Source organism: Nelumbo lutea, chromosome 5 (assembly GCF_056320005.1).
Source record: "Nelumbo lutea isolate HS-2025 chromosome 5, American lotus-T2T, whole genome shotgun sequence".
NCBI classification, from domain to species: domain Eukaryota; kingdom Viridiplantae; phylum Streptophyta; class Magnoliopsida; order Proteales; family Nelumbonaceae; genus Nelumbo; species Nelumbo lutea.
In genome coordinates this window covers 8,260,442-8,288,402 of record NC_142688.1, presented here as the reverse complement: position 1 = coordinate 8,288,402, position 27,961 = coordinate 8,260,442, and the positions used below count along the sequence as shown (strand labels likewise).

Genomic DNA, 27,961 nt, shown 5'->3' with positions numbered 1-27,961 from the left:
TTTATCAAGTAGAGGGCATTCCACTACTGCTTAAAAGCCAGCTAAAGTAGATTGTATATAACTACCATAAAATTTGTCACTAAAACCTTGAGCAGGGATACAACATAGCCTCTCAAACAGACCGAAGAGAGTTGAACACGAGACCATTAAATAAAAACTCGTGTAAATAACTGCCTCCAACTGGAACACAGCCGCCACGCTTTATGTAAACAAATAATGGTAACTGGTAAAGCAGGCTAAATCACAAATCAACAGCACCATCTGGCCCAAGTTATATGAAATGTAGATCCTCAATAGGCATTTTTTACTGTGTCCGCATCCTGCTATTCTCTGCAGCTCTCACTTGAAAGAAATAAGGATGGGCCTGATGCCAAAACATATGAAAAAAGTGTCAGACTAATACATCCAAATTTCTAGTAAAACTTTGAAAATTAAAGATCACTAGCTCGGCTACAGAGAAGCTAAAATTTTGCACTTCATGGATTTTTCATGAGACTGGCAAATAAAAACAAGACATTTTGCACTTCATGGATTACTTGTTGGTATGGAACAACAAAGAGGCTAAAAATTTAACTAATTATAAGTCAGGGATTGAACAAAACATAACCACTCATGAGAAGCACACACAAGTAAAAGAGAGCACAGAAGGGCGTCGTGTGCATGACCCCTACCCCAACCTAAAAAGTTACTAAGTACTTTCCATAAGAGCATTTGATTCCAAGCCCAAGTTTTTTGTAATTTATAGTCAACCCTGTCCTTGCTAGAGTCGGCAAGGCTGTTGGTGGAAATAGGGGTCCATACACAGTTCGTTTGGTTGCTAAAGGAGCAAGAGGCCTTCTTCCCTTGAGGATAACCATCCAATAACAACCTGGTAATCTCCTTCCAACAACCAAGTCAACCCAACCTGAACAATAGACCAACTTAAACTCCTGTAAGAAGGCAAGCAGGATACTTCCCACCCAATTTCTAAAGTATCCAGCCCTCAAGAGCCAAGGTTACTATCAGTAGAAGATCAAGACTGTAATCAGTCTTGAATCCTAAAAGGTTTTAGGTTTGTAAAACAGAAAAGAAAATGAGAGAAAAAGGGAGAGAATATAAGAGAAGCAAGAGAACACAAGTTGCTGAAAGGAGGGACAGATTCTAACTGATCTGCCGCCACCACTCTCTTAATATTTATAGGTTTATGTTTAGTACATGATGAAAGGGCACATCTGCCCTTGGTACTTACATAATAAAGAAAGTAAATAAAACTGAAATAAATAACAGCTGAATTAGCAAACTGACTCAAACTGACACTACTATAACTGAAACAAATACTGTTGTCCTACGAACACAGTGGGGACCACTGCAGTGGGGCCCACATCAGTGTTCTCTACACTCCCCCTCAAGTTGGGAGTAGATATCTATCATGCCCAACTTGGATAGGTCTGTCTCTAACTTCTTCCTTGGTACAGCCTTGGTGAGGATATCCGCGAGCTGCATATTGGATGTGATGTACGGAAGACACACTTCTTGTGATATAACTCTTTCTCGCACAAAATGTCGATCAACTTCGGTATGTTTAGTTCTGTCATGCTGCACTGGGTTGTGGGCTATATTAATAGCTGCCTGATTATCACAATACAACATTAAGGGCTTTTCATAATCAATACCCAACTCTTCAAATAGTGACCTCAGCCATAAGATTTCAGCCACTCCATTAGCCATTGACCTGTATTCCACTTCAGCACTGGAGCGGGAAACAACACTCTGCTTCTTACTCCTCCAAGAGACAAAATGACCTCCCACAAGGGCACAATATCCAGAGGTAGACCTTCTGTCATCAACACTTCCAGCCCAATCGGCATCTGTATAAACTTCCACCCTCGTGTGATTATTGTTCTTGAGTAATATACCTCTACCCAAGCATCTCTTCAAGTATGCTAATATTCGTTCTGCCGCAAGAAGATGAGAAGTTCTAGGGGAGTGCATGTACTGGCTGACAACACTAACTACATAGCTGATATCCGGCCGAGTGAGACAAAGATGATAGAAGCTTTCCAACCAACTGTTGGAACATAACTTTGTCCTCAAGAGGGTCCCCACCCTCTGCACTAATCTTGTGATTTTGTTCGATGGGTGTACCGGTCGGCTTAACACCCAGCTTTCCAGTTTCCGCCAACAGATCTAGAACATATTTTCTTTGAGAGATAAAAATCCCCTGCTTGGATCTAACAACCTCAATACCCAAAAAATATCGTAGTGCACCAAGATCTTTTACCTCAAACTCTTGATGAAGGAGCTGCTTGAGAGAGACAATCTCATGACTGTCATTTCCTATCACCACAATATCATCTACATATACTGCTAGTAGTGTCAGAGAGAACTCCATCCTTTTGATGAATAGTGTATGATCTGATTGGGCCTGTACATAACCAAACCTTCCAAGGGCTAATCTGAACCTATCAAACCAGGCTCTAGGTGACTGCTTCAAACCATACAATGCCTTGTTTAGTTGGCAAACCTTCTTACCTGTCTCTGTATCATAGAATCCAGGAGGCAACTACATGTAAACCTCTTCTTGTAAGTCTCCATTCAGAAAGGCATTTTTAACATCCATCTGAAACAGGGGCCAAGAATGATTTGCTGCAAGGGATAACAAAACTCGAATGGTGGTCATCTTGGCTACTGGGGCAAAGGTCTCCAAGTAGTCTATACCATAAGTCTGAGTGAATCCCTTTGCAACCAGCCGGGCTTTGTACCTTTCAATAGAGCTATCAGTATTATGCTTCACAGTGAATACCCATCTGCATCCCACCGGTTTCTTTCCTTTTGGTGGGTCAACCAGTGTCCATGTATTATTCTTCAACAGGGCATCCATTTCGACTTGCATTGCATCTTTCCATTCTGGAACCGATAAGGCTTCTTGCACTGTTCTTGGAATAGGGACATCGGCAATGGAAGTGAGATATGACCGGTAAGATTGTGATAGACGATCATAGGATAGGAACTGTAAGATGCTATGAGTTGTAAAAGTGGTGCAATGTCGTTTCCCTTTGCGAATGGCAATAGGGAGATCAAGGTCATCCACAGGAGGGGAAGTGGCAACAGCGAGAGGTATCTCAGTAGGCTCTAGATCTGGAGCCGCAGAAGGAACTGGATCTGGCCGGGACTGCCGAAGACTAGGAACAACCTGCCTGTATCGCCTGTGATAGACTCTCAACTCCGGCTCCCTCTGACCACCCTCACCACTACAACCTTCATTACCCAGTGGAATAGGTAAAGGAACAGCCCCACTTCCACTCTCACTGCTCTCCCCCTGAGGAAAGAAACTCAAAACAGCCCCACTTCCACTCTCACTGCTCTCCCCCTGAGGAAAGAAACTCAAAACAGTCCCACTTTTACTGCTCTCCCCCTGAGGAAATAGGGTGTCTCCTAAAAGAAGGTGACATCCATAGAGACAAACCGTTTCCCTGAAACCGGATCATAGCAGCAATAGCCCTTTTGAGTTTGTGCATAACCAAGGAAAATGCATTTGGAGGCCTTAGGGTCAAACTTGGAATGATAAGGCCCGAGAAGCTGGACGAAACAGGTACAACCAAAGGTTTTAAGGGGAACAATGAACAACTCCTTGTCTGGGTAAAGAAGGGAAAAGGGGTTCTCATATCAAGGACCCAGGAAGGAACTCGATTAATGAGATAAACTGCCGTGAGGATAGCATCACCCCAGAAGCGAATAGGTACATTGGAGGTAAACATAATGCTTCTAACCACCTCCAAGATATGCCTATTCTTCCTTTCGGCAACGCCGTTCTGCTGTGGTGTATAAGGGCAAGTGCTCTGGTGAATAACTCCATGGCTACGAAGGTAGGAGGTCAATGGTTGATCAAAGTATTCCTTTGCATTATCAGATCTGAGGACTTTGATTTTAGTTCCAAACTGAGTGAGAATCATCTGATGGAAGTTTTGGGTCAGAGTAGGAACCTCATCCCGAGAACGCATAAGATATACCCAAGAAAACCGGATATGGTCATCAACAAACAGTAGAAAATATCTATACCCACCCATAGAAGAGATATGATATGGCCCCCAAACATCAGTATGCACAATATCAAAAGGGAAATTACTCCTTTTATTACTTAAAGAATAAGAGGTTCTACAATGTTTGACAAGCTCACAACTCTCACACCTCAACTCTGATAGCTCAACAGACTCAAATAAAGCAGGAAACAAACTCTTTAAAGACTTAAAAGACAAATGACCTAATCGGTTATGCTTTGGCATAACCGAACTCACAAACTGGGAAACAAAAGACTTCTTATCCACTGACTCTTCCCGTCGGGTACTCTCTCCAAGCAGATAGATCCCGTTCGTCTCATGGCCAGTTCCAATCACCTTCCTCGTCTCCAAATCCTGAAAAACACATCGGTCAGGGAAAAAAGGTTACTGAACAGTTCATGTGTTTGGTAATACTACTAACTGAAAGGAGGTTGGTATCAAGCTTAGGAACATGCAAAACAGAAGATAAAGAGATAGTGTCCGATAACTTGATGTCCCCCTTGCCTGAAATGGGAACAAGAGAGCCATCAGCAATGAATACTCTATCTCGGCCAGAGGACAAGTGATAAGAAGTAAACAAAGATGAAAAGCTAGTCATATGGTCAGATGCACCTGAATCTATTACCCAACAGTGATCAGTATTACCTGGAGCTGAAGCATGGTAAGCTGAGGCTCGAGTATCTGAATGTGCAAATGCAAATGTAGCAGGAGCTGATGGGGACTGGGATGGCTGAGCTGAACTTCCAACTTCCTTTTCCAACTGTATGAGGGCAGCCCGAACAGCAGCTAAAGTCTCCAGGGATGTACCTGCTGAGGATGTTGAATCAGTGTTCACTGCCATATGAGCATTACCCTTCTTATTTCTCAGTTTTGCTGGGACCAAGTGAGGATGTAGCTTCCAACAAGTATCTTTTGTGTGCTTGGGTTTCTTGCAATGTTCACACACCAGATCCCGTTTATCTTCCTTCTTCCGGTCCCTTTCTGAGTCACCCCCTGGCTTGGGTTTAATGGCTGTCAAGGCTGGGAAAGAAGGCTGAGGCTGCATCATAACTTTCCTCCTGGTCTCTTACTATGCACCAAGGAGTATGCTTGAGAAATAGTCACACTATCTCTTGTCAATATCTATTGTCGCACAATGTCATATTCTGAATTCAAACCAGCCAGAAACTCAAATACCCTATTCGTCTCAATTTGTTTTATGTGAGTCTGTGCATCTTTGGGACTCTCCCACTCAAGGGTCTCCAGATGGTCAATCTCATGCCACAAGGATTTCAAGGTAGAGAAGTAGACAAAAACTAGCTTCTCTCCTTGTTTAAGGCAGTTCACCTCACACTTCAGTTCATAGGCTCTGGCAACATTGAGGGATTGGGAATAGGTTTCTTTCACAACATCCCATATTTCTTTGGCTATCTTTGCCCACAAGTAATTTCGACTGATATGTGGCTGCATGGAATTACACAGCCATGCCATAACTAAATAGTTCTCTTGAACCCACTTGGTGTATATTGGGTCCTCTTTGGAAGGTTCTTTCACATCTCCCAAGAGGTAACCCAGTTTTCCCCTTCCTCCAATAGCGCCATCATGGCTGATTGTGCCCACTCCAAATAATTTGACCCATCAAATCTCATAGTTGTAATCTGAAACCCGGTTTCAGATACATTACCATAATTGTGGTTTCCAAAACTACTATCTCCCTGACCCTTGAACTCCATCTTTGATCAAGATTTAGAGGCTACAAACTGTTAGAGCAATTATACCAGAAAACAGAGTCAAGGAAGTAAGTCTGAAAGCTTATCTGAAACTGATTTGATTTGAAACTGATCTAATCCGATCAGAAATACCAACACAAAACCGATCTGAAACTGGTTTGATCCAATCAGGAATACCAACACAAAACTGATCTGAAATCAATCGCCTATCAATCTGAGATGCTGTTCTCTGAAACCACTACTGTGGGGCCCACTACTGTGATAGCAAAAATAGGGTTTCAACTGTAGGTTTGAAGAAAATTAGTGATCTAAAATCACTAAAGTGCTCAGCTGCACTCTCCAAGCAGTCCACACCAGTGGGACTTGTCGTAGGGCACTGTGAAACCCTAAAAACTAATCCCCTTTGAAGAGGAGGGTTTGGCCCAACAATCAAACCCTAGACACAAACTTAATCACAGTTCGGCAAGCCAAACCCTAGAGCAAACTTGAACACAGTTCGGCCCCTCTTTCTAGATAAGTCCAACCTATCTCGACTGATTGCAATCTCTAAAAATCAGTAAAGAAACAAACTTACCTACTGATTACCTACCTTCAGAGTACTGTCTTCTAGGGTTACCTGAACCCTAACCTTCGCTGCCTCTTCCTGATTACCAACTCTCTATAGGTTGCGGCAAGTCTTCAACTGCTGCGAACCTCTCCTGGTAATCTCCAAGATTCAGCCGCCGAAAAACTTCTTCAAGGCTTCCAGCCCTAGCTAGTTCTCATGTGATCGGCTGGACTAGATACACATGAGAAGCCCTAGATAGGCTCTGATACCAAGTAGAAGATCAATATTGTAATCAGTCTTGAATCCTAAAAGGTTTTAGGTTAAAAGAAGATGAGAGAAAAAGGGAGAGAATAAAAAAGCAAGAGAACACAAGTTGCTGAAAGGAGGGACATATTCTAACTGATCTGCCGCCGCCACTCTTAATATTTATAGGTTTATGTTTAGTACATGATGAAAGGACACATCTGCCCTTGGTACTTACATAATAAAGAAAGTAAATAAAACTGAAATAAATAACAGCTGAATTAGCAAACTGACACTACTATAACTGAAACAAATACTGTTGTCCTACGAACACAGTGGGGACCACTGCAGTGGGGCCCACATCAGTGTTCTCTACACTATCAAACTTCAGCTTTATACTTCCCAATTTTGATGCTGTCAATGTCAGCATTCCATGCTGTCTTCTAGGGTTGTAGCCAGCCACCAGGAACAATCTTCTCAAATACAGTCCATAAATATCATTTGAACACCACCTTTGTGAAGGAGGCAATAACTGAGTTTTGGGAGGATATCATTTATCATGAAGAGACAACTATTTGGTTCAAATAACATGGTGAGTTTTATAAAAGCTCTGAAACCTCAAAATATGATTTGGAACCTTGACACATGAGAGGCTTGATGGAAAAATGAAACTTTTAGGGCCGAAGAAAGGGAATTCAACAACACCGCCATGTTAGACAGTTTTGTATGCCCTTAGCTTCAATCAAAATTGATGTACTTTATGAGTTTATTGTAAATGAATAAAAGTGCATATTTGATTCATGTTCCCTTGGTATGTTTCTGTGTAATACCCTTAAACTGGACACTTAATGAGACTCGTGTTAGTTTAGAATGTTCACAGCCAGTGGGTCGGTCTGGGGAGACCTATCTTGACAAGGCTGACACTGTGGTGCCACCAAGTCGGTTGGGGTGGATTGTCTCAGCTACCGGGGTGAGACCCTAGGCACATATAGTGTGGGATTAATTGAATCTTTGAACTGGACCAGATTTCCAGTATTGCCCTGAACCTTGGAGATTGATGGGCAAAACTGAAAAGCTACACCCGACCCCTAGACTCGATTATGATACTGCACTAGGTGTTGGATTGGGCTGTCTTTAATATACCAATCAGTGAGATCCTTAGCAGGGGTCAAAACCTGAGTATGTTGGGACAGTCTGAGAATTCATCTGAGTGGGTGATCATAGTGACAGGATCAGCCCCTTTGTCGGAAAAAGGTAATGATCGGGGATGCACTCTCACTGATGGAAACCAAGATTGCCGGTAGCCGATTTCAATCGTTGAGATTTGTTTTGCAAAATAGATTTTAAATGAGATATAAAAGTATATATATTATGGTTTCAAAATGTTTGCAAAAGGTTTTAATTCCCGGGATCCATACTTGAGAGAGTGCAACACTGTTCCTTGCAGCCAAGGGAGAGGTCCTCTCTTGTCGGGCAGTGTATGATCATTATGGGCTGAGAGGTTGAGTGTAAGGCCATTGAGGATAATACCTGATGGGCTAATCTTGCATCTGCCCACAGTCCCTGGGTGTTACAAGGTGGCTGGCCCAAGGACCACTTAGGGTAAGTGTTGGGCCCATAGAGCCCATCTGATGGGTTTCAGGGGGTGCACTGTCCATAACAGTGTATTCAACCAGGCCTTGTAACAAAGGCTGAGCTGAACCCATGTGGCTGATGTGTAGATCAATGTCTGGGTCTCACGCCATACAAAGAAGCCCAACTAAGCAGCAGTTTGGAAGGTTTAATGAATACATAACCCTAAATGGGTCTTAAGCCCATTTCGAACTGGGCTAATTTGATTAGTCTTTAAGGGGCGAATTCTGAGATAAGATCAACTGATAGGATTGGGCCCACACCCTATCCACTCAGAGAGTCTAAGATCTAAATGAGATTTAGATTTGGAAAGTTCCTAATTAGATTAGGAACTGGCTGCTAACCTACAGATAAGATAAGGTTTATCCCTTATCTTAAAGGGACTTCTAATCCATATATGATTTGGGTTAGCAACTCCTAATGGGATTAGGAGCTGATCCCTTTAAGTCTATAAAAGGAAGAGGGGGCGGTAGCCTTTAGACACACAATTACCAACAACAGTCTTGTCTTCAGAGCTGAGATCACAGAGGAGAGAATTATGCACCCTGCAAATTCTCTCTAGCCACCTCCTTCCTGCAACCGCCGCCTATAGCAGTTCGATCTCCATTGCTTGGGAGAAATCAAGATCAGATCTTGATTCCAATCTTTTGGAGAAAAGATTGGTAGGAGTTGTATTCACAAGCCGTCCAGGTGATTCTTGGGAAGAATCAAGTTCTTAGGAAAGACACTGTTGATTCTGCTTCACCCTGCACTACGCCATTTTCAGTGGGAGCAGATTTTGGTTTTTACCTTAGGCGTGAACACCTCCGTTGAAAGATATTATTTCTCTATATCAGGTATTATCTCTCTCTCCTCCTTTTGGTTCAGATCTGATTCAGTTTATGGTTCAAGAATGATCCTTGAAAATATGATTTTCTAAATAGGAAATTCGATTCCTAGTTGAAGGAAAATAAAAATTTTTGAAATTCGCCCCCCTTTATTCCGCAATCTTGGGCGTCCATTTGATGGATTTCCTATCCCTTCACGCCAGGGTATAATAAACAAAGAAAAGGGATAAGAAGGTTTTGCATATGCCAGACAGAAACTTCCCTAGATGTGGGATTCAGACCAATATCAATAAAAGAGAAAGTAATATATCCTTGGAATAAAAGAAGAAATGCATGTTTGGTTGATCATGCACTCATACCAAGTAAAAAAGGGGAAAAACAGAAAGGGAAGGAAAGGAAAAGAAAAAGAAAAGGGAAAAAAAAACAGAGCTGCAAAATATTAGGGGTGGAGTAAAAATAGCAAGCACTGGCACATCAGAATTTACCATTGCTTCCCTTGCTGTAAGCCTCTCCTGATGATCATAACGAAGGAGTTTGTCAAGAAAATCAATGGCCTGCATGTCATACAATAATATGACCCTGAAAGAGTCAATAAATATAGAAACCAAAACAAAATGAAGAGAAAATAAATCTGGATGTTTTTTCAACATGCTCAAAATGTATGACCTCTGGAGAAACTAGATGCTGATTATCTGCATTAATAAATTTCGACCAGGGCTTCCTGCTGTGCCTACAAAAGTAATTACCCAAAGCATGCCAATTAATGATATGGGGGTAAGGGTTATTTGTTGCATTTTTATTAATTTATTTAGTGGAGCAGCTTGAATTAGCTGACTATCTTGACTTCTGAATAATGCAAATATCTAACTGAACCACAGCGTTTGTTGAACCGGAATTCCATGGCCGGAAAAAAATTATGTTTCATGTCAAGCATACCTCCCAACAAGAGCATCAAGTTGGGGATCAAGCTCTAGACGATATTTATTCAAATATGCATTCAATTCATCTGTCCCAAGTACCTGAAAAAAATATAAATCTGAAATCAAACTACGATTTGTGAGAACATGTAATTGTTAACCAATTTGACTTGTGCAACCAAGGGACTATAAAAGATCCAGTTGGTAGTTGAAGGCAAACCTTTGTCTATTGGTAGTCTTTGAAAGTGATCTTATTTTATTTTGTACAAAATCCATTCTTGCATTTCTACCTTTCAATACATTGTTATTTATTGGAACTTATAGGAGCCTACTGTACCCATCATACATTGACCAGATGGTTGCCAGTATGAAGTACATAAATATATCTGTTATAAACCAATATGTATCTATGTTGATGAATACCAACCATCCACATGTTCATCCTAACAACAAAGTTGATGGTAGTTCTGGTACCAATACTAGCATATTAAAATTGATCAAGCAAATCGTATTAAGATTCCAATAGCAAAGCCCGCCAAAAAAAAAGATCTTTCAAAAGGGTTTAACTCTATATCAGACACCTTTTTTGATCGGGAATGCCATGGTTCCTAACTTCCCATATAGATAAAAAGATTACATGTTACCAACTAAACGTTCAATAAAGACATTGTTTGATGTGTTTACTGATATTTCCTACATCAGTTACATGGCAAAACATGGTTCTCAACATGCATTTCGTTCAGTATGATAACACAAGTGAAATAGTGAATGCAAGTAATTGTGCAACAACCCAAACCTCATACAACCAAGACAATATCAAGCTAAGGGATTTATTGGGCACCTAGTTTCTTTTTTTCCTTTTTTTTTCTTTTATGTATGTGTGCATATATTTTCTTTGTTGAGGGGAGTAGCCATGGACCAGAATATCACCTTGGCAATTTTGACAAGCTGATCATGGTTATCATGACCATAAAAGAATGGCTCCTTGCGAAATATCTGCAAATAACATATCCAGCATATGTCAGCTTGGTAATTAAGCTGGAGGAAACTAGGAAACTACATAAATGACTATTCAAGTGAAAATTCACTACAAGTAGACCCCATGGTCATAGTTTAGCCTTGAATACAAGGCTCACAAATCACAATAACTGCAACAGACTCACCATTCCTGCAAACATGCAGCCAAGGCTCCACAAGTCCAAAGAATAGTCATAATCTTGAAGATCAACAAGGAGTTCAGGCCCTTTGAAGTACCTGGAGAAAATGAATGCAGTTGTTAGCTTCCGACAAATAACTCCAAACTAGTTGGGCACATTTAATTTTTTTTTTTATAAATGACTTCAAATTTTATTAGACTTATAGTAGTAAAAACATTACAAGCATCCCTTAGAGAGGCACAAGATGCCACCTCTCTATATTAAAACAAAGACAAGTTACAATTGAGCCCAGGACAAATGAGTCCTATTCACCCCCTACTTGGCTAAAGCATCTGCCATCCCATTTGCCGATCTCCTCACCCATTGTATCCTCAAGTTCATTCCTGGTAATCCATTTTTTTTCATTTCACTCCTGTAGCACCATATTATGGATTCTGGATCCTTTAGCCATCCCACCACCAATTTAGAGTCCCCTTCAATCACCACATCCTCTATATTCAATTCATAAGCAATTTGCACTCTTTGTACTGCAGCAAGAAATTCCGCTTTGAGAGAATCACTCATACCCACAAGGCTAGGAAACATTGCTATGAGTTTAGCTTCTAGATCTTGCAAGACCCCTCCTATACCAAAAGGACCTGGATTGCCTTGGCTGCTCCCGTCAAAGTTCAGCTTCACAAAGCCATCAAGTGGAGGTAGCCAAGCAACACTCATTCTTTCCTTTGCAGAAGAGCTTCTAGCAACCACTTCCCAATTTCTCCAGACATCACCAAAGGAGAACTGAGAAAACAGCTCCAGAGTTTTGATCCAATGGAGCACCCTGACCAACACACAACCCTTAACCTCTTCCTTGGTTCTTTCCTTCTCTAAGAAGATTCTCGCATTCATTTCTTCCCAAATGGTCCAAATCAAGGCTATTCTCACACATCTCCACATTATTCTTCCCCTCTTTTGGGGTAAAGTAAATGTAAAAGGATAAGATAGCATATTAACCTCCATTGGTACCACCTGCTCCCAAACAAGGAAAAAAACCAATTCCAAATAGCTACACCAAAGGAACAGAAGATCAATAAGTGATAACAACTCATTATTTTGATCTACACAAAAAACACCAGTTTGGAGAGATATATGAATTGGGTCTTCTCTTCTGTAGCAAATCCAAAGTATAGATCTTCTCATGAGCTACTTTCCAACAAAAAGCTCTTATTTTAGGGGGGATGTATCTACACCAGAATTCTTTAAAGGGGAAAGAAGGCGAGGCTGAGGAATTACAAAGAGACTTGGACAAACAAGCATAGGAAAACACACCCTTATGGGGCTCAGATACACTTACCTAGCTTATTGAGGTCTAGGCATACGTTTTGAAGAATTTGGAGGAGATCCAAACAAGCCATCAATTCATCATATCTTAAACCTCAACAGAAGCCAATGTCCCAATTATGACCCACAAGAATGGGAGGAACAATGAATTTTGAAATATGCTCATTTTTTTACTAAGAAACCGAGTATAAGGAGGGAAAGAGATCCTTTAATGGGAAAGAACCAACCCAAGTATCCTCCCAAAAAAATAACAGATCCCCTAAACAAAGATCATACCTCACAAAACAGAGGAGATGAGGCAGAAAGCCATGACTAGCTTTGCACGGTGATGCCAAAGTAGCCCAGTTGGATACACTTGCATCCCAACCATTCCCCAACCTACCATGTATATTGGCTATTACTTCATGTCATAGCCTATCCCTTTCCAACAGCCATCTCCATAACCATTTCCCTAACAGAGCCATATTCTTTTTGTCCACACTCCTAACACCCAACCCTCCTTGTAAACTTCTACAAACAACCTCCCATCAAAATGATGTTTCTTGTATTTGGATGGTGTTCCCACTTCAGTTGTCCTATGTGGCACCCTATCAGTGTATACATGTTTGAAGCAATAATAAACTATTTTACAGTGTTTCGTGCCAAAACATAACACCTTCTCAATTCCTGGTGTCATGATTTAGGTTTAAGCATTTTAATTAAAATACCACGGCACTGATAAAAAAAATACATAAATATTATGGTACCAAAGATTATATCATAGATTGTGCATAGCCATTAATCAGAGGCATTTGGTTAACCTACTTTACATTTTTATCAAATAGGCATGTACTACTGGCTATCCATATGAGAAGGTAAAACAAGTAATTATACTTTTTTTAATTGGCACATGATCAAAAGCAATTTGTTAGTACAACAGAAAAAGAAGAAGATATAATACAACAAGAAACAATACCTCAAAAAACCACTGAACTGGCAATCTTGGCCCCCTCATATGTCTAAGGAAAAAACTATGAAGTCAAGGAACGACCCCTATATATCATCTCTATACCCTCCAATGCTACCTAAAAGCCAGATAGATCATTAGCAGGATCTTGGCACCCAAACAAAAATATTTACTCTGGGAGATAAGCATCTTCCTTTTAATATGATGGCAGAGATACCAGGGCAGTCAAACCCACTAGCACCTGAAAATCCCCTCAACCTCAACCTTAGAGAAGCTTATGGTGGAAGCACCAACATCTACAAAATCAGAAGGGACAAAATGTCTGTCCAAAATTATGGTGGAAGGACCATGACCTATGGGTCCTGACTCTTCGAGAAAACCAGGAGGATCTCCTCATAAAGCACCTACCAAAATTAAGCTTGATAACTCCAAGGAGAGGAGGAAACCAGTTCCCCAGGATAGTTTCTTGCTCTTTCTGGATCTCAATGATGATGCACAGCAAATCAACCCCACACTAAATCATCAATGGCTGATTCATTGAATAGGTTACTGTTATAAAGGCATAAAGCAAACACTAGAGTAATATGTGCAGATCTCCCATGACTAAACATTCAAACAAATTGCTTGGCAAACAATTTTGGCTTCATTTTCAACATAGCTAGATCCAAACAAGTTGCATAAATAAACAAAACATTCTCACTCATGATTATCATCATCATCCAAGCCTCAATATAGAATACTAAGAAACAAAAACTTAACCAACCTATGCACATAAAACCAGAAAGAAAAACTAAAAGGAAGTCCAGTCCATGCTAGTCTGCACCCTTTTAAGTATGGACTTGATTTCAGTATTCCCATTATTAAAATGGCATGCTGGGTTTCAGGAAATATCATTCATTTTGCATCATTTGAAGAATGAAATTCAGAATCAAAAGATTCAAAGTTATCATGTCCAATACATAAACTCGGTGGTTGATATCACTAATAAGACATGCTCTTTATGCAACCAAGGCGATCATCCCAAGTTATAATTCAAAGTCACAACCTACCAAAACAATAGCCATTGTTTAGAAAACTGAAATGGACCAGCTGGTTGGACCGATTGACTCGTGACCCGGATTCATGGCCAGTTCGATCGTACCCTGGAAACCATAATTTATGAAAAACCAACTGACTGGCCACTTTAACCCGAAAACAAATGAACCGTCTCGGTTTTATGAAACCACCCAGGTCACAACATGAATGGAAACTTCAAAATAGTAATAACAAGACTTGAACCCAAGACCTCTTATTTATGTGCATTGTCTTGCTACTATTAATCCATCTCTTTATTTGCATTTATGTGTGCCTTTTTAATGTATATTTTGCTTTAATACACAAATATTTTAAAGAAAATGTGAGTTAAGAGACCTGAACCCTGGTTATTTATTTTAAAATCTTTAAAACTAACAATCTATCCACCACATGCAAGCGTACAATATTTGTAAAATATATGAAACGTAGTATTTATATGACCTACAAAATATAATGCATAACGCCACATCATCACAGTTCGGCCTGCAGTTTGACTACGGTTGAACCTCCCTTTTCCAATTCTATGTCCGGTCTGGTTCTCTAAACATTGATAATAACAGAAACAACAGTGATTATTACAATTTAGCTATGATAAACAGATACCTGAACATGCCTAGAGTACCAGTATCAGATACAATACCAGATACTGCTTTCTGCATATATACTTATAGGTATACTTTTTAGCAGAAACATTTTTAAAATATGTAAATGGTATGCTTTAACAAATTATACTATAAAAAATCCGCACATTTTAGAAATTTAATTAAATTTGATACATAAGTCTTGAAAAAAAACGGCATTGTAGATTCAAAAGCTAGATATAAGCATATTACATAGTATAGTTGTACCTGTATCCACGTCCTTGTCCATATCCATATCTATGCATCAAAGCAATTCAGTATACATTGTTGGTTTAATGTGAAATATGTTGGATTTTAAACATATTATACTATCTACATATAGATCCATCTCGCTATAATCAATGAAGTTAGAAGATAGCCACCAGAATACTAAACATTGAAAATTATAGCAGATGCTTAATACAATATGATAACCAAGTTTTGGTGGATAGCAGATAGTTTAGCTCCATTACTTGTATTATTTTTATGTAATTGTCTCCGCTGCTTTGTGCAAAAGAAATGCCAATGGTATTTATTAAAAAAACAGGAAGAAGAAGAAGAAATGCCAATTGTTAGGTCCTTATCCAGTCTACCCATCCCAAGACTCCCAAGTGGCTGGGACCATCATTGGGTGATGAATGTTTCTGGTTGAACTTCTCCTTGGAGAGGTTTGGGTTTTGGTGTCTCCTTTTAGGCAACTAGACAATTATATCTTCATTCAGATTTACTTACCCTTTGATCTGGTTATTAATTAAAAAGAAACATGTTAACTCTTTGTGATAGATCAAGACTTGGAGTTCCACCTCTTGTCGCCATTCTCTTAGAAATTAGATGGTTTAAGTTACTCAAGCTGAATCGTTAAGAGATGGATAAACAATAATCATGTTGGAAAAGACTATCTTACACAAGATACAAGGGAAGATAAACAACCACATAAGATGAATACCTAGAAGCCACACGGACATTATATTCCTTTCCAGGATGGTAGAATTCAGCAAGACCCCAATCTATCAATCGGAGTTTTCGCAGCTCATGGTCTATCATAACATTATGAGGTTTGACATCTCTATGCATAATTCCCTGAGAATGGCAGTAATCTAATGCCTGCATTAAAAAGAAAATCAACCAATAAGCATATGCCACTAAGTGTGATAAACCATTTTCTCATATGCAGAAAAGTGCATTCATATGAATTTAAGAACCTCAATTGAATCAAATCAACATAACATAGAAATACAAAGAATGAATGGCCCAATAAAATATCAAATATATGCATCTTTTAGAAGTCCACAAAACCTTAAAAATAACGAAGTTAAGCAATACTAAAGTGACTGCTGAGGGAAAGAGGTTTTCTGATGAGCAAGAATAATGGCAGAGGAGTTCCTTTAACCACCATGCATGCATATGTGTCACTCTACTGAGCCACCTAAGATGCATCTCACCTCAAACACCCAAGAATTAAAATGTCAGTGTTGGTGGAAATATCAACCACCCAAACCGGGTCACAACATCATATGGATATTGTCAAAAGTATAGAAAATTAGAAATGGTGGAAACATTGTAAAACATGCAGAAATATACAATGATATTTTATGAAATGATAAAATAAGCATAGGTACACCATTTTAGATTATTAGCTTGTTCCAAACCATCAAACAAAGCCAAGAAACCAAAGTCAATAGATGAAATAATACATTGCGACTTGTGATGTTACCCTATTGGCTTTAAGAGAGAAAACCATATAATAAACTAAGTTATAGCAAAATTTTAACTCACAGAAAGTGCATATCATTCTAATAGATCAACCACAAATAAAAACCAAGATTTGACATCATGTCAAAAAAGAATTAAAATCAGGCTTTAAGTAGTCACCATATGATATTGTTGCCAACTCGTTATGTTTTAATACCATCTCACATACTCCACATAGTACTGGTAGTTTTCACTTGGGAATATGTCAATCCTAGTAATATCCCATGTTGCCATCCATGGACATAGAAATTATGTTGTGGAAATATTAGGAAACATGTCAACTTCCACACCTGGAGGAATGGAAAACCTAAGATGCCCAGAATTGAAAATGGAAACAAGGAATATGATTCTCCATTCCTTGAGAACCAAGAGACAAATATGGGTATATGCGTTCCATTTGATATGTTAATTTCATGCTTCTACATTTAGTTTCTTCTTTTTTTCTTCAAAGTATCAATTCTTAATACTAACATCTTGCCACTTAGCATCTAAACATTTTGTATAACATGATTTGTTAGCAAATGACATTTACATGTCAGGACTTCCATAAGTATATAAGCACACATGCAGTATTTGGTGTTGAGTATCCAGGTAAAAGTTCCTATCCAAACCATGCTTATGGTAGAAATGGTGGGAAAAAAACGGATTCTACCTTTTGGAATCACATCAATATCAACAAGCCTGTTACAAAAGGTGTGACGACCAAAATTCTGGATAAATAATGTAGAACCAAATATCATTAATTATATGTGCCTACAGCTTATAATAAGACTAGCTTGATGAAATTTTTGCTCCCTGGAAGGAGTAAGTATTTGAAGCTTACTGGACCAATCCTAAGGGCTTCTCTCATGCAGCAAGGTGAAAATATCCCAGCAGAAAAACAGGAAAGCTAATTTTGGATCTGTCTTCTAAGAAAGAGATTATCTTTCATACTAGTAGTGGCAACATAGATATCTCATATTCCTTATTTCTTCTGTTACTTTTCTTGCTGAATTGTGTTATCTCCTATATATTTTCACCCTACTCCAAATACAGATTAGATTATCTGTACAATTTGGAGCCAAATATAGTCTTAGAGGTGAAAAGAAATGTGGAAATACAGGAAAATTAATAAAATACAATTAACAATAGAATAGATAAGAAAGAAACCTTGAGGAGCTCATATATGTAGTAGCGAATGTCATAATCTGTCAGTGTGGGGTACAAAATCTTAAAATCTGTACTGTTCACATATTCAAATATCAAGCTAGGAGTCTTCGAGTGCTGATCTCTGACAATATCAAGCAACTTGACAATATTTGGACCACCACAAAGGTTCTGAAGTATTTTTATCTCCCGCTTTATCTGCATGAAAGAATAATGTAATAATTATGTCAATGTACTATAATGTTCACTGTTTTAAAAGCGCAAGGGCCAATTTATGCCTAAGCCACAAGGCACAAGGCGGGGCACGCGCCTTTTTGAAGCAAGGCGCAAAAACTACAAAAAAAATTCTAAGAAATAAAAAAAATGTCAGAAATTTCAAAAAAAGCAAAAAAAATCAAAAAAATATTAAACATAATATTAATAAAAAATATAAACTTAAAATTTAAAATAAATGTTTTAAAAAACCTATGTCTAAAATTAAAATACATAAGCATTACATGTAAAGCGTATCCAAATGAAAATTTAAAAATAAAAGCAAACATATAAAGCATTTTCAAGCATGTAAAACCCACAATCTGTTTTTTTCATTAATTGCATTACTTCAATTAGCTAATGTGATGTAAAACATATTGCACTCTTGATTCTACAAGTTGCCTTTGTACCATGCCCCTCAAGGCAAGCCTGAAGAAGTCCATGTTAGGGGGTTCTCGGACTTGTTCGGGCTTGCCTCGAGGGGCATGGTCAGGGATTCGGGGGCAGAGCAAAAAGTGCATAAATTTAAAAAGGCACATCAAGTGCACCAGGCATGCACCTTTTGAAAGGGGCGCGTCTAGGACCTGAGCGAGGCGCATACCCTAAAATGCGCCCCACTTGTGCACCTAGGCACGCCTTTTAAATCACTGATACTGTTTAACAAAATTAATAAAAAGATTTTACATTAGAAGCTAAAGAGCATAGGCAATGCAATAGGGCATTACAAGATAAACAAAACGAGATGGTTACTTCATAGAAGGTTATCGTTTTGGTAAAGCACATATCACAAAATAGGATATCTCCAAAAGATAGTAATATATGATCTAAAGATTAAAAAAAGAAGACCAAGATTGAAAAATAATCATAAAGCACCATAAATTAATCTGCTCTAATCTTAGTTGAGCGTCACGCTAACTGCTCACCTACTAGTAGATGAGCTCACATAGGACAAGTAAACACCAACTAGGTTGACTAACAACTATCCTATCCAACTATAAAGTTATTTAAGATAATATCATATATGCTTTTATTTTAATATACATGCTAGTTGCTTTAAGCATTTGTGATGGCACATGGTAAATGAGTTAAAGTTTGAGAGAGGCCACTTTGTGCAAAAAAATGCCAAAGGTTAGGTCCATACCCAGTTCACCCCTCCCAAGATGCTAGGTATCTAGGGCCACCATTCAGTAATGGCTCCCGGTGTGGAATTACCACAAAAGAGGGCCACATTAACTGGTCAAGATTTCACTTTGTTTAAAGAACAAAAAGTGGATCTGCAGCCTTTTTTAAAAAAAAAAAAAAAGGAAAGAAATATATTCATTACTATAAGAGAAACAAAGGTATTACTAGATAATTACATAGAATTAAATATAATATGGTTTACAAATTAACTACAGAATATCACATGGTCATCAACAGAAGATATGGTAATACAAATATATGGGACAGATGAAAATGTCCTAGAAGAATGTAACCACAGTTTTTTTTTTTTTGATGAATAAGAATGTAACCACAGTTGGGGCCATAAATATCAAAGAAAGAGTATCAAGGCTATAAAACATAACCTCTACCAGAAAGCAGAAAAGTTTCCTCAAATAGCCAGTAGACAACATAATAATATCTACAAATTACCTTCTTTTTCTTGACAGGCTTAAGGATCTTGATGATACAACGCTCATTGCTAGTAGTGTTTATTCCTTCAAAAACTTCACTGTATTTTCCTCTCCCAACTTTCCGAACAACCTCATAATCATCCTGGTCACTGAACAGGAATGTGAAAAGGAGTCACAAATATGTAAAACTCATAGCATTTCTTTGGTTTTCTCTTAAATTTGGAAAACAAAGACATTAGTTTTGTCCACAGCCTTCCACAACAGGCAATTTTCATAAGTTTGTGTAGGCCGGATAGCTTATACTATCCATCCACAAAAGCATGAATAGACAGCTGGATTAAGATACCAAAACCAAAGGCACATTGCCAAACTCAACAACAATGCTGCCAGACCAGGATCAGAATAGATGGTTGGACCATTTAAACCATGTTCCGGCAACTTTTATGAGTCTTATAACCCCACATATGTCAGGCTAACCCAGCCCATGGCAGCCTTACATGTATGTGTATATGAATATATCAGTACACATACACGTGTGCATAGCTATCCATGTAAAATACATGTATATATGTATATTTACAAGTAAGTCTACATTCCAGAGTTGAGAGATTCTCATTCCTAATATCCCATAACCATGTTTGAACATGACCCTTGTATCTGTGTCCACTGTTCAAATGTACATGGATCATATATTTTTTTCATTTTCATTTAGAGACTGTTATCTTCATAAAATCTCAGGCTGAGAAGTGTGAGAATGAGGCTTCAAGTCTGAGTGAAGCCTCTTTGTGCCAAAAAGTTGCCCAAGGTTAAGTCTATATCCAGTCCACCCCTCCCAAGAATTCAGGTTGTTTAGCAGAACATTCATTTAGAGCTTCAGAAAGATTCAAGCTTAGTGGTGGACTAATTTTGAAGCATCCTTAGAGAAACCATGGGAATATCAAATTCAAAGTTACTAATATGTCTACGTAAGGACTTAATGTAAAATCTCATGCTGATATGAGTAAGAATGCAGGTTCAAGTCCGGGAGCGGCAACTGTGCAAAAAAGTACCAAAGGTGAGGTTCACATCCAATCCATCCCTCCCAAGACCCCAGATAACCAGGACCAGCATTGGATGGCCTAGTTTATTAATATGTTTATCTATTTATCCAATACTAGGTTTCAATTAAAAGATAATATAACACTAATTGTTCACTGCAAAAGAATTTTAGATTATTAAATCAGAGCTTCATGTGTAAATGGTTCTCCAATAAGAAACATATACTGTTCGTTTTGGTATGGCTAACTATGAGGAATACAAGGATTTAATCAATCAAACTAAAGGAATATAAGAATTTATTTTCTGCTTAATTAATCTAACCAGAGTAAGAATTTCAGTCAATGCGGAGATTCTATGCATAAATTATGTTGTGTACTTCTGTCATAGGATTCATGTATTGTCAGTCGAAGAGAAACTTACTGCAATCTATAGTGGATTAATGGCTCATTGGTGAAACTTCTCCAAATATATAGAAATAGCTTCTTTATCTTGCTTTTTGAATACGCCCATAAATTAGTTATTTTACAGTAGACAACAAAAATTCATGGTACCAGAAAAGATGACAAAAACAGTCCAATGGAACAATACAGCTCGTATTGCAATATTTTTTTTTTGATAGATAATGATAATGAACATTTTATTAAATAAAGAACTAAGTATTCATCATACAATTCCCCACAAAGAAGCGCGAGGTGCAGCCTCCAAACTACATCATAAAGCTTACAATTGAGCCCAAAAGAGCTGATTCCTATGTACTCCTTGTTTAGCTAGAAGGTCTGCCAGCCCATTTGCCGATCTTCTTTCCCATTGAACTGTGACTGAAATATTTGAAGTCAGCCACTTAAATCCTCTCAAAGCCCCCCTGTATGGTCAGGCTGCCGTCTCTGGTTCTTTTAGCCATCCAATAACCAATTTGAAATCACCTTCAATCATTAAATGCTCCACTACCAACTCTCTTGCATATTCTGCTCCTTGTAACACAGCTTGGAGTTCTGCATTTACAAAGTCTCCCCACCCTATAGGACCAGAAAATAGAGCTACAATCTGACCCTCATCATTTATGAAGACTCCCCCTATTCCAGATGGCCCCAGGTTGCCCAAATTACTGCCATCAAAATTTAGTTTAATGACGCCTACATCAGGAGGCTTGCAATCCACCACCGGCTTGCTTCTGATTGCAGAACTTTTAGCTAGTTGTTCCCAATTTCTCCTTATGTCATCGAAACTGTAGGTGGAAAACAGATACAAGGATTTTACCCAACTTATGGCCCTACATAAGATACTTTCTAACACACATGTTTGATCCCTTTCCTTGTCATTAAAGATTCTAGCATTTCGTTCCTCCCACATAGTCCACACCAAAGCAGCTCTAACTCACCTCCACAAAACTCTTCCTCTTCTCATTGGCCACCTGAAAGTTGTAGGATCAAAAGGATTGCAAATCTGCACTGGTTCTGTCCACCTGCACCCAAAAAGATCAAAAAGCTTTTCCCAAAGGCCTACAACAAAAGGGCAAGTGATTAGTATATGGTAGCAACTTTCCTCGTTAGCTTTGCATAGGGTGCACTAGTTAGGAGAGATACAAAGACTAGGTCTTCTTTTTTGCAAAACATCCAAAGTGTTGATTTTCCTGAGGGAGACTTCCCAACAAGGGGCTCCAACTTTAAGAAGAACAGGTTTGGACCAAACTTCCTTGTTACGAAAAGGTTGAGGCAATGGAGAGGAGCACAAGGAAGCAAAGAAGGAGACACAAGAAAAGGAACCCGAAGGTAATGGCTTCCAAATATGGGAGTCTACAAAAGGAGGGTCCAAGCAAACAAAATCAATAGTTTTGAGGAGCAAAGCAGCCTGGTCAAGCTCAGAATCTATCAAACCTCTTCTGAAACCCAGATTCTAGTTTATGCCAGAAGAAAAGGATGATGATACAAACCTTTGAATTGGCTTGTTTTTAAAACACGAGATGGAATACAAGGAGGGAAAGAGGTCCTTGAGGGCACAGTCACCAATCCAAACATCCTCCCAAAACAAAACCCTATCTCCAGTACTAACATCATACCTTATCAGGTTCAGGAAAACGGGAAGAATACTATGAATATCAATCCATGGGGATTTCAGCGTAACACGCCGAGATACACCAGCATCCCATCCATTGTCTGCAACACCATGCACACTCCTTACCACTTTATGCCAAAGTCTCTTCCTTTCTAGAGGCCAACTCCATAGCCATTTACCTAATAATGTTGTATGTTTCTTCCTTAGACTACCTAATCCCAATCCCCCCTGCTCCTTCCTCCTACACACTATTTCCCACCTAGCCACATGATCCTTCCTCCCTTCCCTTGACTCCCACAAGAAATCCCTCATGACTTTCTCTACCTTCAAAATCACCTTTTGTGGCATCCTAAAGACAGATAGAAGGTAAGTTCGCAAGTTCGCAAGAGTAGCTCTAATTAAAGTGATCCGACCTCCAAGGGAAATGTAGTTTCTCTTCCAAACTGTCAACTTCTTTGTGCATTTTTCTACGATCGAATTCCAAAATCTTCCTTCTCTTGGATTATCTCCTAGAGGCATACCCAAGTACTTCAAGGGCCAGCTAGATATAAGGCAACCTAAGGACTCTGCTACCTCACTCAATTCCTCCATCTCCAAATTTACCCCCACTATAAAACTCTTTTCAAAATTGACCTTCATCTTCGACACACATTCAAACAACTTTATTACTCCTTTCAAGTTTCTAGCCTTTGAAGGATCTCCAGATGCACAAAAAATGATTGTGTCATCTGCAAATTGCAAGTGTGACACCACAGTACCCTCTCTTCCTACCCTCCATCCTCTAAACATATCCAACCCATCAGCTCTCGAAATGAGCCTACTAAATACATAGGCTACCAGGTGAAAAGGAAAGGAGAAAGGGGATTCCCTTGTCTCAACCCTTTAGAGGTTGGAAAGAAGTCTCTAACCACTCCGTTAACTAAAACTGAAAAATGACAAGTTTTTAAACAAGCCTCAATCTAGCCACACCTTTTCTCTCCAAACCCAAAATTCCTCAGGGCTTCCAACAAAAAAGACCAATCGACCATGTCATACGCTTTCTCCAAGTCCAATTTACATATAAAACCTTTCTTCCCCCTTCTCTTGAAGTCCTCCAAACATTCATTTGCTATCAAGATTTGACCTATGATCTATCTACCTTGAATAAAGGTCCCTTGTGATTGGCTTATTAAAGTTGGCAGGGCTGATTTTAACCTTAACGACAACACTTTGGCCAAAATTATATAAATGCTAGTCACTAGACTGATGGGTCTAAAGTCTTTCGGTTGAACAACTTCTCCCTTTTTAGGGATCAAAGCCAGGAAGGTGGAGTTGATCCCTAGACTTATAAAGTGAGACTCCGCAAACTCCTCAAATACTACCAACAGATCTAACTTTATGATATCCCAACAATCTGGAAAGAAAGCCATAGTGAAACCATCAAGTCCAAGAGCTTTAGATCTATCCATTGAAAACATGACTCCCTTTATTTCTTCCAATTCAAACTCCTTTTCCAACTGATTTGCCACCTCTGAGTCCAATCTAGGCCACTCTAAGCCTCACATCCCCCTGTCTTTTTGTAAACTGCCTTGAAATGATTCTTGAAAACATTAGCAATCTCCTCTTGATTATCCACTACTTCACCATTAATCTCTAACTTTTCCACGAGGTTTTTCTCCTTTTTTCCAGTAGCGATTGCGTGGAAAATTTTAGTATTACCATCCCCTTCCTTAATCCATTGATGCCTTGATTTTTGTCTCCAACACATCTCTTCCCTTAGCACTATCTCTTCCAATTCCTTCTTCAGATTCCATCTTAAGGTCCTTTTCTTCTAAAAGAGAATTGTGTCCTTCTTTTTCATCCAAAAGTTCAATCTGGGAAATAACACTTAAGTTCTTCTCCTCCACTCTCCCGAAATGCTCCCTATTCCACTCTTTAATTTTACATTTTAGCCTTTGAATTTTCTTGTGAAATTTGACAACCCTCCCAAGGGTACCCACCACTTCTTCACTCCACCACTCTTTGACCTTTTGGGTGAAGTCTGGATGTATTAACCACATATTTTCAAATCTGAAAGGTTTAGGCCCACTCAGGAAATTCCTAGTTCCAATGCTTATCGGCCAATGGTTTGAAGTGACTCTTGGCAAGGCCCTAGTTGATAGACCTAACCAATGCTCTCCCCAATCTGAACTAAAGATGAACCTATCCAATTTAGAGCATCCCGGGTTAGATTGTAAGTTGGACCAAGTGAAAATAGCTTGTTGGAGGGGGATTTCTAACAAACCACACTCATTAATAAACTCATTGAATTTCCTCATGCTAATTGTGATCGCTTGATTTGGGTTATTGGTCTCACTTGTAAACCTAATCACGTTAAAATCCCCACCTAAACACCATGGACCCTCCCACAAACCCCTTATATCATAGAGCTCTTCCCACATTTCGCCTCTCTCTCCATATCTATTTGGGCCATAGACATTCGTCATCACCCAAGTAAACTTTTCTCCCACACCCTTAAATTTCAAAGAAACCGTAAACCAACCTATTAGCTCTCCCATTGGCTCCACTACCTCTTTCCTCTACAAAGTCACTAAACCTCCTAAGGCCCCGCAGGACGGCAGAAAAGACCACCCTACTCCTATCCCAAACTGCCACTTTTGTTTCTTGAAGCAAGACTATATCCGGGTTTTCCTTTCTAATCAAATCCTTTATCACCCTCATTTTCCAGCTCAGTATCTTCATTGGATTACTTAAATTTCCACGCTATACACCACCATCCCTTACTTGGTTCATTTCCTTCTTTCCACCCTTGTACTGAATTCTAAGTCTGCCGCCACATCTGATTTTAATCTTTCTACCTCCAAAAGCTTCCACTTTCTTCGACGATCTTTTTCCTTCTTTCCCTTCTTTTTGGAATGCGCTATGACACTCACTACTTCTTTCTCTTTTCAACCACTTGATTCATCGGTCACTTCCCCATTCCCTCACCCTCATTCCTTTCCTTCCCTTCTCTGGCTAGCCTTAAATCCCAGATTTTATCACCTTGTGCCTTCCATTCAGCTTCCGGAACCAGATGGATTGTGGCAGACAATGGAAGGGTCTGGATGAAATCTGTTGCACTCAAAGAAGGCCCATTAGTATTCTTAAAATCAAAGACTAACATACCTGGAGATGATGGTTTTGTTGAAGGACTTCCAAAGAAAGTTTTTGTCTTGGGACTAAACCTACAGCTCGTATTGCAATAATAGGGAACAACTTATAATGAATTCCATATATTGAACTCTTGATGCCACTGTGATCATCAACTAACTGGATTTTCCTTAACATGATGCAATTTGGATGATCCGGTTCAATATGGCCATTAGCCTAATTCAAAATTTTTCCACATTCATACTGGCTAATACCTGCTCTCTGGGAATGTAGAGAGACTTAAAACAATCCAAGCAGAAAGCTAATAGAATAAGATAAAGAGGAAAGAAAACAAAGTAAGAGGAAAAATTCTCAACCAAGGATGAAAAACAAAAGAGAAAACTGGAGATTAGGGATTTTACCCCCACTGAACAGTGAGAGACTCGTAATCCCAGTATTCTTTGGGGCGGAGAACATTGACATCTGCGTAGACTCGAGCTTTGGACATGGTGACGGAGGTTGAAACGCCGATCTCGAAGCAATCGATCTTCTTATTGGTGGTGATATTGGATGTAGTTGTACCGATGCACTTGTCGGAGGAGAGAGTGGAAGAGGAGCACGGACCTAGGGCAGGAGGCTGCGCTACCGGCGCAAACAACGCCACCAGCGTGCCCGCTAGCAAGAGCCGATATAGCAATACAGGAATGTGAGGAGCATCTTTCATTCAAGAATCAGATCACCATCCCTCCTTCCTTTCCCCGTAAACAGTAAACACCAAACAAACGAAACCTGCCTCCGCTTGTCTCCCCACTCCCCACTCCCCACTGTCGAATTTCCGAATCGATCTGAAATCGGATATTTTGGCGCAAATTACCAAAGTATCTTTCTCTTCCTCTGACGTAAATGCCCTTTCCTTCTTTTTTTCATCTCTTATCCTTTCTTTTGGATAGTTTACAGATTACCACCCTGACCTTTTTTTTATCTGACCTTTGCCGCGTTCTGTTACTAAGGCTGCGTTTGGTAGAGGTGTAAATCCCGGTTCGGTGTAGTTTTACACCGTGGTCTACTTTTGCATGTGTTTGGTTGGAACGTAAAAGAACACCGAAGACCGGTGTAAAACTTCATTTTGAAAGATGTTTACATTGATAATCGATGTATAAAATACATTGATTTTTTCGATGTAAAACTCAATCGAACTGCCCATCGGTGTAAAAAGAAAGCAACGGCTCTCTTCCTCTGCTCTGTCACCATCAATTTTCTTTTGCCGCCCTCCTCCACCGTCAAGTTTCCTGTTTCTGTTTCGCCGGCATCCTCCACCATCAAGTTTCCTGTTTCCATTTTACCGGCATCCTCCACCGCCAAGTTTCCTGTTTCCGTTTCACCAGTATCCTCCACTGTCAAGTTTCCTGTTTCCGTTTCGCCGGCATCCCCCACCGTCAAGTTTCCTGTTTCCGTTTCGCCGGCATCCTCCATGCAACCCTCTTCTCTCTTCCACTCCCTCCCTCTCTCTCTCTCTCTTTTCTCTTCCACTTCTTCACGCCTACCCAGAAGACCAGAGCCTCTCAAAAGAAAAAAGAGGGAAAGCAAAGCCGTATTTCGTCGAGGAAGAATTCCAGCAATTCGATATGAAAGATGGAGGTCCCAATAGGCAAGAAATGTATCTCGTCGTCACCGAAAATCCTAGGGTTAAATGAGCAAATCAGTGCAATCCTTGACGAGGTTTTCAGAGCCTACGGGGACTTCATTGATGACGAAAATGGTCTCTCCTATGAAGGTCTTCTCCGGACCTACGACGATGGTGCTGGTGATGTTGATCGTGATTTTGATGCCCTGGATTTGGACTTCAATAACGGCATTGGTAAAGCTCCCCAAGCTTCTGAGGCCTCTTCCTGTTCTACAAAAATGGTATCAACAGGCAGTTACCGGTGGAGAATACCGGCGATGTTTTTAAAGTGTTCTAGCTCCAAGCTT

General features: G+C 39.5%; 2 protein-coding genes across 5 annotated transcripts; both read right to left on the bottom strand.

Moving 5' to 3' along the window:
* On the bottom strand, nucleotides 1-27,944 carry LOC148850163 (casein kinase II subunit alpha-2-like). Of its 4 annotated transcripts, XM_088943120.1 has the most exons (10): nucleotides 26,413-27,944; nucleotides 19,812-19,941; nucleotides 17,931-18,125; nucleotides 15,976-16,133; nucleotides 11,076-11,166; nucleotides 10,843-10,908; nucleotides 9,932-10,014; nucleotides 9,662-9,725; nucleotides 9,481-9,549; nucleotides 1-364 (listed from the first exon to the last, which is right to left on the bottom strand). In XM_088943120.1, exons 1-10 carry the CDS (start codon nucleotides 26,712-26,714, stop codon nucleotides 305-307), a joined length of 1,218 nt encoding a protein of 405 aa, XP_088799246.1. In that variant the 5' UTR covers nucleotides 26,715-27,944; the 3' UTR covers nucleotides 1-304. The 4 variants fall into 4 exon arrangements, with proteins under 4 accessions (XP_088799246.1, XP_088799247.1, XP_088799248.1 ...); XM_088943121.1 differs by lacking the exon at nucleotides 9,662-9,725 and having other exon boundaries at nucleotides 26,413-26,932; XM_088943122.1 differs by lacking the exons at nucleotides 9,662-9,725; nucleotides 9,932-10,014 and having other exon boundaries at nucleotides 26,413-26,932.
* Nucleotides 4,090-5,890, bottom strand: LOC148850164 (uncharacterized). The gene is made up of 2 exons (XM_088943124.1): nucleotides 4,683-5,890; nucleotides 4,090-4,391 (listed from the first exon to the last, which is right to left on the bottom strand). Exons 1-2 carry the CDS (start codon nucleotides 5,083-5,085, stop codon nucleotides 4,354-4,356), a joined length of 441 nt encoding a protein of 146 aa, XP_088799250.1. The 5' UTR covers nucleotides 5,086-5,890; the 3' UTR covers nucleotides 4,090-4,353.
* Nucleotides 27,945-27,961: the final 17 nt, after the last annotated feature.

Coding starts and splice junctions, on each gene's coding strand:
- LOC148850164 (XM_088943124.1), bottom strand. CDS start 5,085: ATGATGCAGCCTCAGCCTTCTTTCCCAGCCTTGACAGCCATTAAACCC. Junction 4,392..4,682: donor TTACCATGCTTCAGCTCCAG/GTAATACTGATC, acceptor TGTGTTTTTCAG/GATTTGGAGACGAGGAAGGT.
- LOC148850163 (XM_088943120.1), bottom strand. CDS start 26,714: ATGAAAGATGCTCCTCACATTCCTGTATTGCTATATCGGCTCTTGCTA. Junction 19,942..26,412: donor TCTCTCACTGTTCAGTGGGG/GTAAAATCCCTA, acceptor ATTCCTGTTCAG/TGACCAGGATGATTATGAGG. Junction 18,126..19,811: donor AGCCTGTCAAGAAAAAGAAG/GTAATTTGTAGA, acceptor TCTTTCATGCAG/ATAAAGCGGGAGATAAAAAT.